The following is an 18,024-nucleotide window of genomic DNA, read 5'->3' as shown; positions in this document are numbered from 1 at the left end:
TCTGCATGTTACATATTAAACAGCAATATATCCTCCTCCCTCCCCTCCCCCGCATGTTTCTTTTCTTCAAATATTGAGTTCACAGAAAAGGCTTACAATATTCTATTCTTGGGCATATTGGTTACATCAACAAATACTTCGCCCTGGCTTGACGCTTGCCAAGGGCGACTTCTAACATCCGATGGAAACCTCTCGGCGGAAAACAAACTATGGTGGTATTGAATAAAGGGGGTAAGTTAGCTCAATGGATAGAGCGCTGGACTGTTGTGCGTGAGGTCGAGGGTTCGAGCCCCTGCCGGACCAACACGCAGGGATCTTAAAATAATTGAGAAGAATATGCTACCTTTCTATAACATGAAGAAATGGTTAGATATTCTAGTCTTCTCGGATAGGGACGAATAAATGGAGGTCCCGTCTCCTACATGGTTATGGGTAGGAGAGGTTGATTTCCCACGCACGAGATTAGTGTGTGATGGATGTCCTTCCCTGGGGTGGGATGGGTGGGTTAGGATTGATTGTAAAGCGCTCTTGATCTGCCATTGTAAATAGCGCTCTATAAGCGATAAATTGTAAATTGTAAATTGTAAGTTTCTAAAGAAACATTGCTGCTGGGTCGGTGGGGGTAACAAGGAAATTTGGTTCTATCAACTAAGTTGATAGAGTAAATTTGCCACCGTGATGAGTTTAAAAACTGACTTTTCGAGCGTTAGCCCTTCGTCAGAGCGAGAGGAGGAATTTGGGGTTGTGTGTGAGAAACGGGTGACGAGAAAAACAAGAATAATTTAGTAAAATGAAAAGCGTTCATTGATACCTCTGGGATTAAGACTGCAGATTTCAAAGATAACTTTCTTTCAAGAGTTTTGCGGCTTTCTGAGCTACATAAATGTAAGGAAAGGCCGCAAACTGCCATATGCTGCTAAGAATGATTAGGTAGATTGAAGTTTCTAGTGACTGGTTTTGATGCGTCCTTGTCATTCCTTTTTACTTTGCGAAGATGTTCTCGGAATCGTCACCTACTCGTCTTCCTGTTTCGTCAATACATAAGTGCAAGTTATACAACAGATGACATTGGTGGTGGCGAACGTGAAGTGATCTGTAATCTTTATGCATCGTTTGGGTCCCGATATTTTTTTTGACGTGGTGAAAGAAAGAACAAGTTATGCACTGTGCGCGGGTGCATTTTAAAGTTTCGGGTTGGTCATTAGTTTGAAGTGAACTTCTCACCAAAAAGTTGCCTATGTTTGTGTCACGTTTGAACGAAATAAGTGAAGTTTGCGAAAAGATAGTGCCAATCTCTGAATCGCCTTGAAGTAATTGAAAGTTAATGGCGGTATCGTCCAGAAGAATTCAAGTCATATCAACATGCAAAGTTAAAACGCATAACCGTGCAAAAGTTTTAATAACAACACTGTGTATGTGGTAGCAAAAGTACTAGTGGAAGCAGAGTTGGTATTCTAATAAGGCTGGTTCTGGTAATTACCATTACAGCGGAAAAACAAAGCGTTTATGCAGCAAATGGAAGCAAACGCGAACCACAGAAATTATTTAAACATCTTGCCGTCAAAGATAAGAGTCGAGCAAAGATACAGTAAAGATAACTTGAATTAATTGCAAACAGCACTTAAATTTTCAACGTTCCTGCCCTTCCCGCGGCCGCTCTTACTCTGCCCCGTGCAATGCTCAAGTAGGCTTTGCAGTTTTCACCCTGCGGCTGGCCAGTGGTTAAGTTCATGAGGCAAACATGGCGGTCGCTTCCGCCTTGTCATACTTCTTTCTGTTTAATCGTTGTTGTCGATGTCAGTGTCATTTTGTATAAAACAAAAAAAAATTGTATTCTGCGATTCGTACGCCACATATGAGTGAAAGCTTCGGTGACACCTTTGTCTGTCTATTATGGAATCGACAATCGAAATTCTCAGTCTACTTGATGAAAAAAGTGGACGCGTAGGAATGGAGGAACGGTACGTAAGACGAAAGATTTTTCATTGTTGCCGCATAAATTGAAAGAAAGATACATTTCAGCAATAATAACAGAGAAAGTGAATTTATTGAACCCACAGGTGAACAATTAGATAAAAAAACCTTGTCAAAAGCCTTGGAAATTAGAACAAAATCCTTGGCAAGTTTCTTGACACCGTCTCTGAAACGCTCTTAATAAAATATCGGATAAAAAGGGGGACGGGACCAAATCAGACTTACTCCCGCTTGCAGTGCTATCACTTGATCTAATTGCTTAATATAATTGCCTTTTTGTTTGTTTCTCGAAGGTATAGATCCACCCTTCCGATTTACACCTGCAGCGCTTCAATCAACAAGTCTCTCAAACTGGCGGAGAAACGTTAAGGTTGTTGAATTGTAGACAAGTTGATTGTGTAATAGTATTTTATAAAGGACGAACTGGAAATGTTTTTGTTTTCTTTTTATGGCGAGACTATCTATGGCACTTTCTTCCTAGCTATGTTACTCTGACTATATCAGAACGCCTCACCTTTTCAAAACTTCAGCTTAGAATTTGTTTGTTTTCTGTTTTTTTTTTTTTTTTAATCTGACGGGTTCATTAAAGTCTTCCTGCTAAAGCGTTTGAAGCTCAGTGTTTACAAAATTAGGACAAGATGGACATCAGTATACACAACAGTCAGACGGCGGTCTTCATCTACTTCATGTACCACATGAAGTAGTCCTTTGGGATAAAGGTATTATTATTTTTTAAGTCCCATAACTGACTCCAAACACGGTATTTACTTGTTGAAGTCTAGCCTCAGTAAGCAGTCAATGCCTTCCATTTCAGAATTCTGAGATTTCCGGGTGCTTGGAATTAAAAGAAGAAATCGTTAGCAATTTTAAAAGGGCCACACTCAACCAGTGTGTTTTGCGCGCCCTTGTTATTATTACTAATCGGGAACTCGACAATTTTTTTTCACAAACCCACGAAAAGGCAAAAAATACCGCAACCGTGCAATGGAAACGAAAGTGTACAAAAGAAAGAGGCATAAAAGAGAATCGACCCTTGTCTTCCAAGCACCTCAGAAAAAAGACATTAGCCATATGATATGGCGGCTTTCCGTCCCTGCAGGACGACCCTTCTTTCAATGGCCTCGATAGCGTGAATGCGGTTTGAATACCACAGAAATAAGTAGAAAATAGTCGAGAGGCACTTGAAAATATTAACCCGGGCGAAAGGTGTTGATTAAGATTCAGTCGAATGACGCTACAAACATGATAGGGTTTCCTTTTCTGAAACACAGAAAATGTTCAATTGGCCACTACCCCTGCAATGCATCCTGGCTAAGCATAATCCTTCAAGGTCGTAAGCCTTTAAACAATGCGCGGAGTGAGAAAATGATCTTTCGTGTCGAAAATTATTCTTCCACATATACAACATCTTGAGTACGCAACGATGAATCTAATCGTATCCATAACGAAATTTTAGCTAAATTGGTCCCGAAGTTCACACGGAAAATCTACCTGTATGTTGATTATCAAACGATGACCTGCCTGAGCTTGATATCAGTAATTTAATACGTTCAAACTATTGTGCAAGCTACAAGACAAACACGTGTATCTACATCTACATGAGCCGTCCGGCGATTCTGCTGTTGTTTTTTAAGCTTATTCTGAACGTCTCTGACCTTAAAATGTTCAGGACGAAGGTCTTCACAATAAATCGCCACAGCAAGATCATAGTATCTTTTCGCCTGGTCGATGTGACTTTGATGATTGTGTATATCGCCTATATTTTCATAAGTTTCTCCAACTTTACGATGATCAGGTCCAAGCTGTTTCAGACGTATGTCCAGTGCACGTGCATGGTAGCCCTCCACTTGCTCGAAATCACCTAGATCACTGTATACAGTACCCAGGTTATTGTAAGAATTTGCGAGATATACATGTACAGGTCCGAGCTGTTTCCAACGAATGTCCGGTAAACCTTTCCTTGCCCGAAATCACCTAGAACACTATATGCAGTACCCAGGTTAAAGTAAGAACGTGCGACATATACATGCTCAAGTCCTAGCTGTTTCAAACCACTGTCCAATGCACGTGCATGGTAGCCCTCTGCTTGCTCGACTTTTTGCCTCTCTACAATGGCCACTTCTCCACAATGACCACTTTCAGTTTTGGTCCCGGCGGGCTGTCCATAAATTCGTTTAAAACTCCTTTTCAACGTCCATTTTCTTCTGTCCTCAAGGTGGCCGTTTTCTTCTTCTTCTTCTTCTTTATTCCTCTTCGTTCTTAGTGAAACATAGGTCCTTAACTAGAGCGCGTCACCTAACCCTATTTTGTGCAGTGCACTGCACAAAATGGGTGGCCGTTGTGGAGAGGTTCAACTGTAAATGGAAAAGATGGAGATAGAGCTAAGTAAAAACTATATGTTTTACGGCTACCGGCTTACCCCGTTAAAACCCTCCAAATATCCAACGAGACTCATAGAGCCGAGTTTTTTTTTTTCCTTGTTTCGTTTTTGCTTTTGCTTTTGTGTTTTACTTCCTAATTGTTTGTCATTCCGTATGCCTGTGGGTTGATCACTCTTATTCCTCGCGGTGACAGCTGTGGGGAAAATTATTTTTTTTATATCCGCGTCATCTTTTTTGTATTCCTTTTTCTTTTCCTATGGCAACTTTCTTGTTTTCAGTAAATGCCGTGTCTGAGTCTTTCGAGCAAAACTTTCTGAACCAAATAAATGAGATCCCGTTCAACTTATTTGTCATCAGCTGAGTTTGAATTTCCTGTTGAAGAAAGATCCTGTTGAAAATAATTTCCTTCAAAGATCCAGTGTTACATTCCATAGGTTATAAATAGTTCTCAATTTCAACAGTTTTTACGGAAGAACAACGTGCTTTTTCAACGGAAAGCAATGTAAGAAACAAATAACTGGTTCTCTGACTGATATTTTCTCGCCATCCGTTCTACTGATTCCCTCTTTTTGTTTGCGTGGACTTTTGTTTAATTTAAAGCCTCTAAAAACGAAAGAACAGACAGCATTTGTCCCTGATCTGAACGAAAGCTCAATTCTCTACTCTACTTTAAACTTATTATTTGGCGAAGAACAATTTTCAAAGTCCATGGAAAAACTCATATTAAATCAACTCGTGTGGTAACTTGGGACTCTTCTTTGTTCGTAGCACTTCCACCCGTTTTTTGCTGTTTGTTGGTAGTTAAAAACAAAGAGGCAAATGGTATTTCGAGGATTGGACTGGACTGGACTGGACTGGACTAGTAAAACGCGGACTAGTAAAACGCGGACTAGTAAAGCGCGGACTGGTAAAACGTGGACTAGTAAAACGCGGACTAGTAAAACGTGGACTAGTAAAACACGGACTAGTAAAACGAGGACTAGTAAAGCGCGGACTAATAAAACGTGGACTAGTAAAACGCGGACTAGTAAAACGTGGACTAGTAAAACGCGGACTAGTAAAACGTGGACTAGTAAAACGTGGACTAGTAAAACGCGGACTAGTAAAACGTGGACTAGTAAAACGCGGGCTAGTAAAACGCGGACTAGTAAAAATGCGGACTAGTAAAACGCGGACTTAACAACAACAACAACAACAACAACAACAAAACAATTTCATACGAAGGCGATCACAAGACTTAATGGCGAGCCAATTCAGTGAGTGACAATCCCTGTTTGACCATTAAGCTACAAAGGGGTTTGACATGCGCCAGATCCAAGCGATTTTATAAGTTTAGGCTAACAAAGAAAGAATTTTAATTAGCAGCAGTTCAAAATCTTAAAATACACTTTCGTCGTAAATTTTCCGGCAGAAACGCAGGAATTCGATGAATAAAAGTCGCATTAAATCTCCTTGAGTCTAGGAAGAAAGAGTCTAATTGACTTCAGCTTTTCGGTGGAAGAAAAACCGATTTACACACGCCATTACAGAAAACAAACAAGCAGACTGACAACTCCAAAACACATATTTGCATTCACTTACAATTTGACTTTCCGTGACATTTTAAAACGAAACAGAGGTAAATCTTCGAAGATTAATCGTCGTTGGAAATAAAAAATACTTTTCGTAAGATCTCTGTTTTTCTCTTTACAAGAAAATCGGCGCATGATCAGTTAACTCGTGTGTGTTTGCCACACCAGTACTGCTGTTTCTTCAAAAGCGTATGCTTCTTTCTTCTTTAATTGACAGGTGTCACATCGTGACAGTTACTTTTAGGGTGAAATTGCTAATGTTATATTAGAGTTTTGGTTATAGCTAGGGTTAGTGCTAGATTAGGGTTGGGTTAGGGTTAGAGTTTGGGTGGGGTAAAGGTTAGTAACAGGTAAGGGTTTGCTTAGGGTTTTTGGTATGGGGTCTCTGTTTTTGACTGTAGGAAGGGAAAAGGGGTTATTGATAGGATAGAAAAAAAGGATTATTGATAAAAAGAAAGTATTCTCCTTTTACAATTATTTTTATGGACTGGTGACAGCAGGAATGGGAAGGATTTAGGTAGGAGAGGAGCAGTCTTTATTCCTATTACCCTCTTGATATGTGGTTGTGGGGGATGTGATGAAAAACTGTGTTAGGCATTTTAAATTATAGATGACATATAAAGAGAACATGCAATTGTTAATACTTTTCCTGTGAGTTTATGGTGAGGGGTTATTTTAAATTTTTTGGGTGGGGTGGGCTAAGGGTCCAGGTTTATATTTGTTTTTAGGGGGGATAAAAACAATAAAGGTAAATAATATGGAACTTTGTGTAATAAGAAGGATCTGTAAAGAGCTAATAAAATACATATATTAACAGAAGAGTTTTATACATTATAGTATAAGGAGTTGGATCGAGGAGTGGTGAAAGAAGATGTGAATTGTCTACGGAAGTTGTTCAAAGACGGAGAGAAATGGAAACCAACCGGCCGGTTGAGGAGAGAAGGACGCACCGGCACCAAGGCTCCTTTGGGTTGCGAGTCATCAGGGGCAAAGCACAACCGAGCGAGGATGTTTCTAACCTGGCACCAGGTCAATCCCCGTGCCGAGTCCCCGTTGAAGAAAGCGAGAAAAACTACACAATTATAGTGAGAAATTAGAAAGTCATTGGAACCTATTCCAAAGGAAAAACAAAAAACAAAAACAAAAAAATAAAAAAATAAAAGAAACCTTCGATAACATAGAGGGAAGTAAATATGTGCACTAAATAAAGAAAATTTCAGATATTATGGAAGAGAGAAGTAATGTATACAAATAAAAAAAAATTTTTCGGAGATAGTTCGGAGGACAATGCAATGCTCATGTAGAGAAACAAAGAATGCGGTGCTAATACAGAAGAGAATACTTATGTAAATTAAAAGAAAAATAATTAAATGAATAAAAAAAACAAAACAAAAATAATTTCAAGTGTGCGTACACTGAAAGGAAGTGTCATGAAACGGGAATTAGAATTAAGAGGGGAGGTGTGTGTTATTTATATGAAGAAAATAAAGATAGATACCTTAAGAAATATGAGAGGGAGCTGCCTTGTCCTTAATATCCAAAAGAAAAAAAAAATTTATATTTCTAACGAAAAAGGTTTTTCGCTACCGGCTCCGTGTCGCGAAATAGTGGAGTTGAAAGATCTTAATCTGGGACGGTCACGTCAGAATGGCGTGATCGTATTGCGTGAGTCTTATGACGTATAGGTAACGCGCGATTGCTCTTGGGAAATTGATGAAGAGTGTTTAATCGATCTTTGTCGTAAAAGGGATTTTGACCCGCGAGATGTCTAGAAAATGAACTATTTCTAGAGATAATGGAGATTACTACGTGTGTCAGCAGAAGGAATTGAATGGAGACGTCGATGTAAGGTTATCGGACGTTGTTGGAAGAGGGCGAGGACCCATTGTTGAGATGTTTCGTTCTAATCCGGCTGTGGAAAGTGATTAACTGTTGGGATGCATCGATCAACCTTCGCTGTGAATGGTTCGCCGAAAAGTATGGTGTCGAACGGTGAGTTAAATAAATTAAAGATCGGAAAGAGAACAATTATTGTATTGATTTATTTAAGTAGAGAGTAGCTAGAGTAGATGCATCCAATCTATTAATGTAGACAATAGCTAGAGTAGATGTGAAACAATGAATAAAGCATAGAGCATACCAAGAGTTAAGTGGATTAAATTGTTTTGCATACTTTTACAATATAAAATAGATGTTACAATGAAATATGTGAAGTTCATATATTTCATACTTTTACAATATAAAATAGATGTTACAATGAAATACATGAAGTTTCATATATTTCATTGTATCTGATTTATCACTTTCACGGGTTTATTACGAATCAACTTAACGGCCTGCTCCCAGTTGGCTTGTTAGCTCAATTGGTAGAGCGCTGCACTAGTATCGCAGAGGTCAGTGGTTCGAATCGCGTACAGGCCTGATTTTTTTCAGGTCTGATTTTCGCTATTGCTTAAATAGCGCTATCTACTGCGAGGATCGTGCATCATACGAAAATAGATGTTATTAACGAAAAGACAGTTTTTGATGGAGATAGTGCGGAGAAAGCCCCGCAAAAAGGGAAGGCTATAAGTATAGAAATATAGTACGATTATAACAAATTCGAGTTTTGACAAGAATTATGCATAAAAATAAATAAAATGAGCAAGGCTAAAATACAATTATGAGTTGAAATGCAATAATGAGCTAAGATAAATTACAAACTTCTTTGAGATTAACAATGAAAAATGTCGAAAGATTATAATGAGGCAAGAATGAGGTAGATTCCTTAATAAACTACCTCAGAATTATATACATAGTGGCTTTAATGGTCAACTACAGTCTCGAAGTGGAATTAAAGTGTTAAGAAGAAAACATCAGGGATATCTTCTCCATATTTATGAGAATTTTGTTGCGATTTAGTTTAAAAATAGCTCAAGGCACATAAATGTAGAAGAATGTAATGATCATGTTTGCAAAATAAGTACAACTGTAGGTGTAATCCCCAACATCAGACGTTTTGTCCCGTCTGACAAATGAATAATATTCTCATTCGAATTAACTAAATTTGAAGAGGATGCGATAACTATGTTCGAAAATATTAATGTTTTAAGAAAACCTTTAAAAATCGAGATTTTTCATGATTCGAATTTCTAGTGAAAATCGCTTAAAATATCTCGGATGCGGCCGTGTCTTTGCTCAAAATTACTCCATTTCCATAAAGTTTATTTGTTTAGGAGTATATAGAGGTGATAAAATCTGTGTGAAGCTACGTAGGTATTACCATGCGAAACAGATATTTTGTATCGGCATTTCGCTCACTACCACAGGCGAATGACAAATGGAGACTATGACCATGGTCTGTTGACATCTGGTTAAACATGTCACTGATTCTGGTGAAGACATTTTGGGCTCATATTATATTTGAATACACAATATTGGGTTTTTAAATGTACCTGATGAAATAAATCCAATTTAGAGTGCTACTAAAAGTACACTTGCCAAGCCTGGTGTACGGGGGAAACTACCGGCCGGTCGCTGACTTTATCTACTCAACCGTATGCAGCACCTTAGAATGATGGCTGCGGCTGCAAACTGCTCAGAGAGTTTTCAAGACTCACACTGGCCACTTGTTTGGATGATCAGTCGTTTGAATAGATAAGATAAAATGTTTTACATGGGGTCTTTAATCATCGACGTCGATCTGTTAATAGTACCACAGAGCACCCAAGGTATCAGGGTATTATTATCAGAGAATTACCCCCTCCCCCATTGGTGTTTCTTAACCAGAAATGCTGATTTGATTTTGTTCTTTTGTTTGGGTTGGGGAATATTATATCTATTTCTTTACATCTGATTCATCCCAAACCCTTTCCAAAAGTCTAGAACAAAAACGCTATTTTCAGGTTCGCTGCCCATATACGCCTCTCCCTGATGTCACCTCCAATCCAGCCTTACCACACCGCAGGCATTTTTTAATGAAAAGGGGGAACCTCTGCACAAAAAGGCATGAGGTGAAGGACCAGACTAAAGAAACCCCCTTCCAGAAAACCCCGCATGCGAGAGTTCGTGATTCTGTAGCTTAAAGCGTGTTCACAGAGTTAGCTGATAGTTTGACGGAAATAAGTCCGCTTTTATTCCAACCTATTCTTCCTAAAAAGTACATCCATAATGCTTTGCGCGCTTCTGCACTGTCGATTTTCACATATTTTTTAATCGTTTTATATTTATTTAGCCGGTCTTACGCTTACGTAATCAATTTAATGTTGTAGGTGCAGCTGTTAAAATACTCACTTGTGCCCTGACAGACCATTTCTTCTCTGAAGGGAGGAGGGGGAGACAAAAATTATTTTGCATGCAAACAACTTATTATTTTCTTTTTTGCAGCAGCAAAAAATTTATTTGCGGGGTTGCATACAATTTAGATATATCAACAAAGTTAAAATGGTAAATTGGCCACCGTAATGATTACAAAAGCTGACGTTTCGAGCGTTAGCCCTTCGTCGGAGCGAAAAAAAATTTCACTCCGACGAAGGGCTAACGCTCGAAACGTCAGCTTTTGTAATCATTACGGTGGCCAATTTACCATTTCAACTTTGTTGATATATCCAAATTATTTCGTTACTCCCACCGACGCAGCCCCAAACAGTTTCTTTCGAAACTATCAGCCTTTATGCATACAATTTATTTCGGTTTATTGCGCTTGTAAATAATTCATTTCATAGTTTCCGGTTCTACAAACAATTCAAGATTTCAAAATTTTTCATTTCCTCTCCCCACTTGCAAATAGAGTATAGTATACATTAATATATTCGACTGACACTCGCTGCCAGAACTTATCAAAAGGAAAACGGTATATGATATGTTGCCTTATCGTTGCATAAAAGCCTAAAACTGAATTTATTGGGATGACTACCGGTTTAGAAAAGCCCTGATATTTCACAGTATTTTACCTGTGTATCACGAGTTGTCTCCTAGGAGCAGCGCACAGTCTCGCTGTAATTAGATAAACATTTCCTACATATCCCCAGAAAACCAAAATAATAATATCATTTGAACTGAGAAGCGTGACAAAACGAAACAAATGCTGTGTTCATTTTAAAAAGTAGCCGGTATTCCGACACAGCATTATTACAATGAGTTACTTCAGTCTCGCAAAGCACACCGAAGTGCAAGTATATTTTCTCGACATCTCCCTGGATATCCCTTTCTACAATTTCTGTTTGCTCTGATGTTCAGGATATTTACAAACTTTACTTGGCCGCCATCCCATCCCTTCGCAAGCCAAACATCAGAAACATATTTTAATGTCTCCCGGGAAGCCTTGAAACAACCATACAAGTGCTCTTTTGTGCTGCTAGAACAATTCTTAACAATAAAAATAGATCTAGCGCTTTTGTTTCGAACAGAAAGGTTACATTCTTTCTTAGAATATTGCTTAAAAGAACAAACACATTTAAAATCTTTACGAAATGTCTGCTGGTATGGTTATGAATGGAAAACGTGGGAAATGTCGGTGTCTGTGCGTGTCAAGGAATTCTCTCAGCGCTTTACCAAAGTAATGCCGTCTGAAAATAAAAGTAGGCAAACTATTTTGAATTTGCCTTTTCGATATACTTGATCATTACTTTGTTTTTACTGCAAACAAATAAGAACTTTTCTTACTTAAAAAGGCCTAGAAGTTGCGGTGCAATAAAAAATAATAATTAAAATGAAAGCGGCCGGGCTTCCCATATGATTTTTAGATAAGATAAAACTGGAATGAAACATGAAAATGGTTTTCCGAAATACTCCTAAAGATCTCTCGAAGTTTTCCTTGCATTATGGGGACCTAAAAATAAACGGACTGTGTATTACGATATTCTGGCACGTGTCACGTGACCCTCCCAGGCACGCCGGATTGCCGTATTTCAAGGGATATTTCTTCACCAAAGATGCAAACATCACACACCTTTTTTTTTATTTTTGTAGTTGCTTAGATAAACAGTTGTTCAAGCTGGGAAAACCATTGAAGTGGATCAAAACATCGCCGCTTCTTTGCTTTTGCCCGCTATTCTGGGGGTATTTTCCGTTATTTCGCAAAATGGTGAAATTGTCAAGTTTGATTGATGGCTCACAAATTTAAAAACAGCAGACAACCATATATTTTTATGTTTGTACATAAAGATCTAGGTTTCTACTTTCACTTAGCGGACTATTTTTTGTTGGCTTGAGATTTTGGAGAAACACCCACATCATTAATTCACTGTATTTTTGGCACGGATTTTTGCGCATTTTTTGACAGAAACTTAAAGCTATTATAGCTCCCTAAACAATCAGTATCTGGATGAACCGTTTGGTCTAGATTGTAGGTTCATTGTAGGCAACAAGTGAGCCAAATTTGAACGAATTCAGTGGAGGGTCGTATAGACTCGTCTGCATGGTTTTCAGGCGGACATGTTCTTATTAAATTTGAACTGCCATGATGTCTATCATTGAAGGGCACTCTTCAAAGTTTTCTGATGCAATCCTCTTCGATGTGTAATCCTTATTGCTTTACATGATACAGAACTTTTAAGAATAACGTCCACCGTCCTTTGATTTTTCTATTGGGTAGATCGTTCAGTTTCAATTCAATTGCAGCTTCGTCGAATTATCAGAGTACAAATGCTCGGTCGGCGTCGAAAAAAATTCCATTCTTCCTTTTGCTGGACCAGGCACCGAGTTATATGTGAGAGCTTTTCCAGCTTAAACAAGTAAAAACGCTGGAAAAAGCTGCACAAAAAAAAAAAAACAAGAAAAAAAAATCGAGCGGAAAAATACGTATACATTAAGAATGAAATTTGGGGGAAAAATTGAAAATTTGTCCACTCCGATGCAAATTATCCAGTCTGCATATTTAGCACAAATCGATTCCATTTTCCCGTGTCTGGTTAATTATAGATCGCAGACATACACTTGGTAAACATTTATTCATATATTGTTTTTAATTTGGTGGATTTTAAAAGAGTGCACAGCAAATTAAGGTTTTCATTTTTTTTTTGGAGCTTTATGTCTAATGATAGGTATTTTTACTGAGGTCCCATAGATCAGAGAGAAGTTGTAGAAAAGGAGTGGAGGGGTGATCTAGGTATCTGATATTCCTTCAATTTTCCTTTAAATGTGTCTTATGCGCCTGTAGAGATGGCTCAAAGTGACGCACTAAATGGAAGATCATCTATTAATTGTCAAAATCTTTCTTCCGCATTTTAGATATGCAGTCCTCATGTTTTTTCTTTAATTAATTATTCTTTGTCTTTCTATTTTTTTTATCATTTTTCACGATTCTATTGTGAATAGAATCCTTCATCTTGCCGTGGTTTTTTTTTCCATTATCTGAAAGTGTAATTTAATTCAACCTTAAAAATACGGTTTGTCTTAATGTGTAACGATATTAATCATCCCTAGAAAGAAAATGGAATCAAGTTTGGTTCAAAAGTAAACATTTGGGGGTCTGCCTTATCTAATAACCTTATCTTGCCAATATCAACAAATTTAGCCGGCAGATGAAGGGAACGGTGATCTATTAGGTTACGTATTGATTAAACTTTACGGTTTAATCGAGTATTTTTTACGAAATATGGTGAATTCAGAAATGTGATAAGATTGATATAACATTCTTACACTGTCAATCGAACACTGACAGGAAAAAATTAAAAATAAAAATAAAAAATAAAACAGGTTTCATATTGACACGCTTCGTTCGAAACTCCACGAAATATGATCCCTTTCGGATGATATAAGAAAACAACTAATGTATTCACATGCTGTTAGCTGAAACTGAAAGAACAGGAAAAAATCGAGTTTCGTGTTGGCGCGGTTGGTTGGAAATTTTACAAAATATGTTGCCTTTTCAATGATAAAAAAGATAATAACTGCATTCGGCCTCACACTGTCCGTAGAGACTAACAGAAACAAATACTGGAAAATGAAACAGTTTTGTATTGATATGGTTTGTTCGAAATGTTACGTAATACGATGCCTTCAGTGTGGTAAGAACATAAATATTGCATTCGGTCACATACTGTCCGTAGAAACTAACAGTAACGAAAAATAATAAAAAAAAAAAATTAAACAGTTTCGCATTGACACGGTTTGTTCAAAAAATTTCACGAAATGTGATACCCTTAGAATGGTAAGAACATAAATATTGCTTTCAAATACTGTCCGTAGAGACTGACAGAAAAAAAGGTAAGAGTTTCGCATTGAATTGAGAAACCAATACTCAATCATTCATAAGGGATGTGTAAATATGATTCTTTATTTTTTAAATATCCTCCCAAGATAACATAGAAATACGGCCCTTGAATTAGAGGATGCTATGTTGAATTCTACTAAAATTGCATTTGAGGTTTTCAAGAGAGGACAAAACATCACGACCATAACAATATGACGATATTTGTAATTCTAACGAAGTAGCTAACAGCCTCTGGTATATCTCTGTGTTATTTGTAGCGCTAGTTGCGGGTCAACGAGAAAAGTGTAAAGATATGCAGGTAAATATGGAAGAAAACATGGGAGACGTCAAGGATTCGTCTATGTTTCGAGACACTTTAAGAAATATAGCAACCAGGCCCCGGTTGTTCGAAGGATGGATAACGCTATACAGTAGATAAATCTCTATCCGGTGGATAGCACAGTACGTTTTGGCAACACTTATCCGCTGGATAGCGATTTATCCGTTGGATAGCGTTATCCGATGGATAGCGATTTATCCGTCGGATAGCGTTATCCGCTGGATAGCGATTTATCCGTTGGATAGCGTTGTCCGCTCTTTGAACAACCGGAGCCAGCAGAGTAGTTTCGCTGCACGTGCGTTGTAAACTTTAGTACATTTCCAAGTCGTCTTTTACAATACAACTAATACAATAATAATATTTTTCGTGACCAAAAAGCGAGATCCTCGATGGAAAATCATAACAGTTCTTGTCTCGAACTCATGCATCAACGTTACCCTTAATGAAGTCTGCCACCTTTACTGCAGTTAAAGAAATCAAGCTACTCGCAAAATTGCTTTTATGCTTTTCTTTCTTTTTTTTCTTGACTCAGGAGACTGCTTCTAAGTAAAGAACAACCTATGACAGGGAAACAATCTCCAAAACGGCCAGAATAGGATGCTAATAAAAAGAGATGAAGGATCGCTATTGATTAAAATCATAAAATCAGTGTAGCAAAATAAATCTATATGAAATGATTAAGATACGTAAGCCATCTTAACATGGCTCTTTTACGCTCTGGTGGCAGCCGTTGTTTGGAGTTCTTCTATGCCCTCGTTTCTACGCAACAGAAATCGTTTAATGCCGGCGCGAAATTGTCTGTTGATACCACTGTAAATAAGAGGGTTGAAGAGCGAATTACAGTATCGAAGAAAGAGAATAACATAATTAACGACTGTAAATGTTTTTGTAACCTGTAGAGGCGAGAAGCTGTACGTGTACACAAGGTAAAAAACAAAAAGCGGGCACCAGCAGAGAAAGTGAGTGCCCATTATAATCGTCAAAGTCTTTGCCCCTTTAAGTTCCCGCTTCAACCTTCGTTTGGAGTGTCCCGATCTCTCGGGGTCACTTTGCGTCGATTGAGAGTCAATCCGTCGTGCGTGCGAGCGAGCAACGATGAACATGTTCCAGTAAGCAAACGTCATCACACAGACTGGGGCAACGAAACTCGCTATCGTGATAAAGGTCACGTACCCGCGGCTTAAGAAAAAACACTGCGGCAGTTTTTTGCCACTGTTGGAGTTTTTGACCAAAGATAGGAAAGCAGTGCATGAGACAATCGCTGAGTAAGTCCAGATAAAAACCATGCCAAAGATGGCTTTACGCTGAGTCACTATCGAATGGTAATGCAAGGAATATTTCACGGCCACGTAGCGCTCCAGGCTGATCATAACAAGACACAAAATGGATGCCGTACCGCAGGCGATGTCCAGAACGATCTGGGAACGACAGAGTATGATGTTTTCACGGGCTAACTGACTTGCAACAAATAAGGGAATCAGAACTGCAGCGATTACAACGTCCACGACCGCCAGGTTGATGACAAAATAATGTCTTATTAAACGAAGTTGACTATACAAGTAGAACACAACACACACCAAGGTATTAGTCCCGATGGAAAGCGATGCGATCAGAATAAGAGGTATGATCAAGGAAAGAGTCGTACCCGTGCCATCTAGAGAAGGGGTCTCGTCTGTTGGCCAACAGAGATCGACGAAGGACTTCCAACACCCATGATTGAAATCGGGCTCAGAAATATTATATTCACTATCGTGTTTCGCGCAGTTGTTGTAAGCAATCATACATTTGAGGCTATCATTTGTATCCATTTGCTCTTAGCTGATTTGTCTTATCCAGAGAAAAGCGAAAAATTTTCTTCTAACAGTTCACCCAGTTTGAAGTCTATCACGAGACGCAAATGGCGTATTGTGAAGTTTTCGGACGTGCGGGGCCTTAAACACGGTTATCGAGCAGGAAATCAGCAGGAATAATTAATGGAAGACTAAGTGTGTTTGATCAGCTGATTGATTGGGGGAGAAAAGCTTTCGCGAGACAAGTAGTGTTTCGCTAACCTGTCAAATTTAAAGCCCATATGTCAAAGTTGAGGCTTCGCATCCGAAATTCTGCAAAGTAAATCAAAAAGAGAGAAAAAAAAGATATATCAAAATTTACTTGTATTCTGTCGACCGTTTCTTTGCAGACTTAAATGAGCTTTACTAACAATTAATTCAATGCGTCGTATTTTCTTCTGTCCGCTGTTCCTTTGTAACTCACCAAATTAAAAAACAGGAATAAATTTGCTCCGAAATATATATTTAACATCTGCGCGATTTGAAAAGCTATCAATTACCGAAAAGTAAGGTTATTGGTTCAATTTTATAGGTTTCACGACAAATTTTAAATCCTTTTGTAAGAAATTTGAAAGTGGAAACCTAGAATTGGAAAACAATTTCTCTAGCGTTTAAGCCGATTTCGTTCGATGTTATTTGTTTACGTTATCGTTTCTTTTGGTTATGCAAATAGTTCACTTTTCCAGGATTTGCGCTTTCACATTCGAAATGTTTCACACATGTGACGCAAACATTTTGCACAAGTTGACGGTGAAAATAATTAAAACCTGTATTGTTAGTTGCCAAATTTTCGTTCTTTGAGCTCGAGACAGCCAAACTAACATTTACTGTTCATTTGAAGGGAATATTTGTTCTTCAAAGTGCTAATATAGAATACTCGCTTTGAAACGCCGAAATCATCCGAAGTTACTCGCTGGGCTCGAACAAATGATCTTATATTACAGGAAGTAAAAAATAATATTAAACCTTCGTGATCAGTGATATCAATATCAAAAAGTCAGAAATTCGAAGGGACACGCATGCATCTTGGCCGATTAAAAATCTAGCGTCAGTTAAAAGCCTTTAAAAATGTCCTTTTGTCGACTGCATCGAATTTGGCGCCTGATTAAGCCTCGGCTGTCGCTCGGTATTAAATTCGTTTTCCTTCTGAGGCAAAGTAGCAAACTTTGTGGTACTGGAACAAGACGAATACTAAGTTACGATCATCTTCATACGCTAATACGATGAGTCGCCGCATTTACTTTTTTTGCCTCGTACAACTATCAGCAAAATGTACTCTAAAAGGGTATCTCGTGTTGGTCTTCTTGTAATAATGGATGATGACGTACTGCTGTTGGCTAATTGTTGACCGCGGGCTCAGATGAGGTAGAATAAAAAAAAAAAAATTTCTCATACCTTATGGCTCTGAATGGAAAAAGGTTTATTTTAGGTTCAATTTATTCTTTCGTGAAATAATTCAGGAAATTTTTCTTTTTTTGTTTGTACTACAACTTTTATCTGAGAACGTAGACATGGTCTCAGATTTCAAGGGCGTACGTAGGTGTTGCAAACTCATTAACTCACCAGAGCTGAAAGATAGTAAAAGCTAAAAGCGCTATTGTTTTCGTTAAATGCACTTAAAACGATAAAGCTTTTCATCCTCCTTTCTTGGGCTTCCCGGTCACGCAACTAGGGTGGTCTCTGGAACATTGCTAGATCGTTTAGAGCGCCAGACAAAAAACTGAGTACAGAAAAGAAAACAAACAAACACTAATAA

At 38.2% G+C, this 18,024-nt stretch overlaps 1 protein-coding gene across 1 annotated transcript; it reads right to left on the bottom strand.

Annotated features, from left to right (window-relative positions):
* Positions 1–15,004: 15,004 nt before the first annotated feature.
* Positions 15,005–16,384, bottom strand: LOC111330316 (histamine H2 receptor). Its single transcript, XM_022935153.2, has one exon. It carries the CDS (start codon positions 16,245–16,247, stop codon positions 15,150–15,152), a length of 1,098 nt encoding a protein of 365 aa, XP_022790888.1. The 5' UTR covers positions 16,248–16,384; the 3' UTR covers positions 15,005–15,149.
* Positions 16,385–18,024: the final 1,640 nt, after the last annotated feature.

This window comes from Stylophora pistillata, chromosome 1, assembly GCF_964205215.1.
Source record: "Stylophora pistillata chromosome 1, jaStyPist1.2, whole genome shotgun sequence".
Classification (NCBI taxonomy): Eukaryota; Metazoa; Cnidaria; class Anthozoa; order Scleractinia; family Pocilloporidae; genus Stylophora; species Stylophora pistillata.
This window is presented reverse-complemented; position numbering and strand designations above follow the sequence as displayed.

Coding starts and splice junctions, on each gene's coding strand:
- LOC111330316 (XM_022935153.2), bottom strand. CDS start 16,247: ATGGATACAAATGATAGCCTCAAATGTATGATTGCTTACAACAACTGC.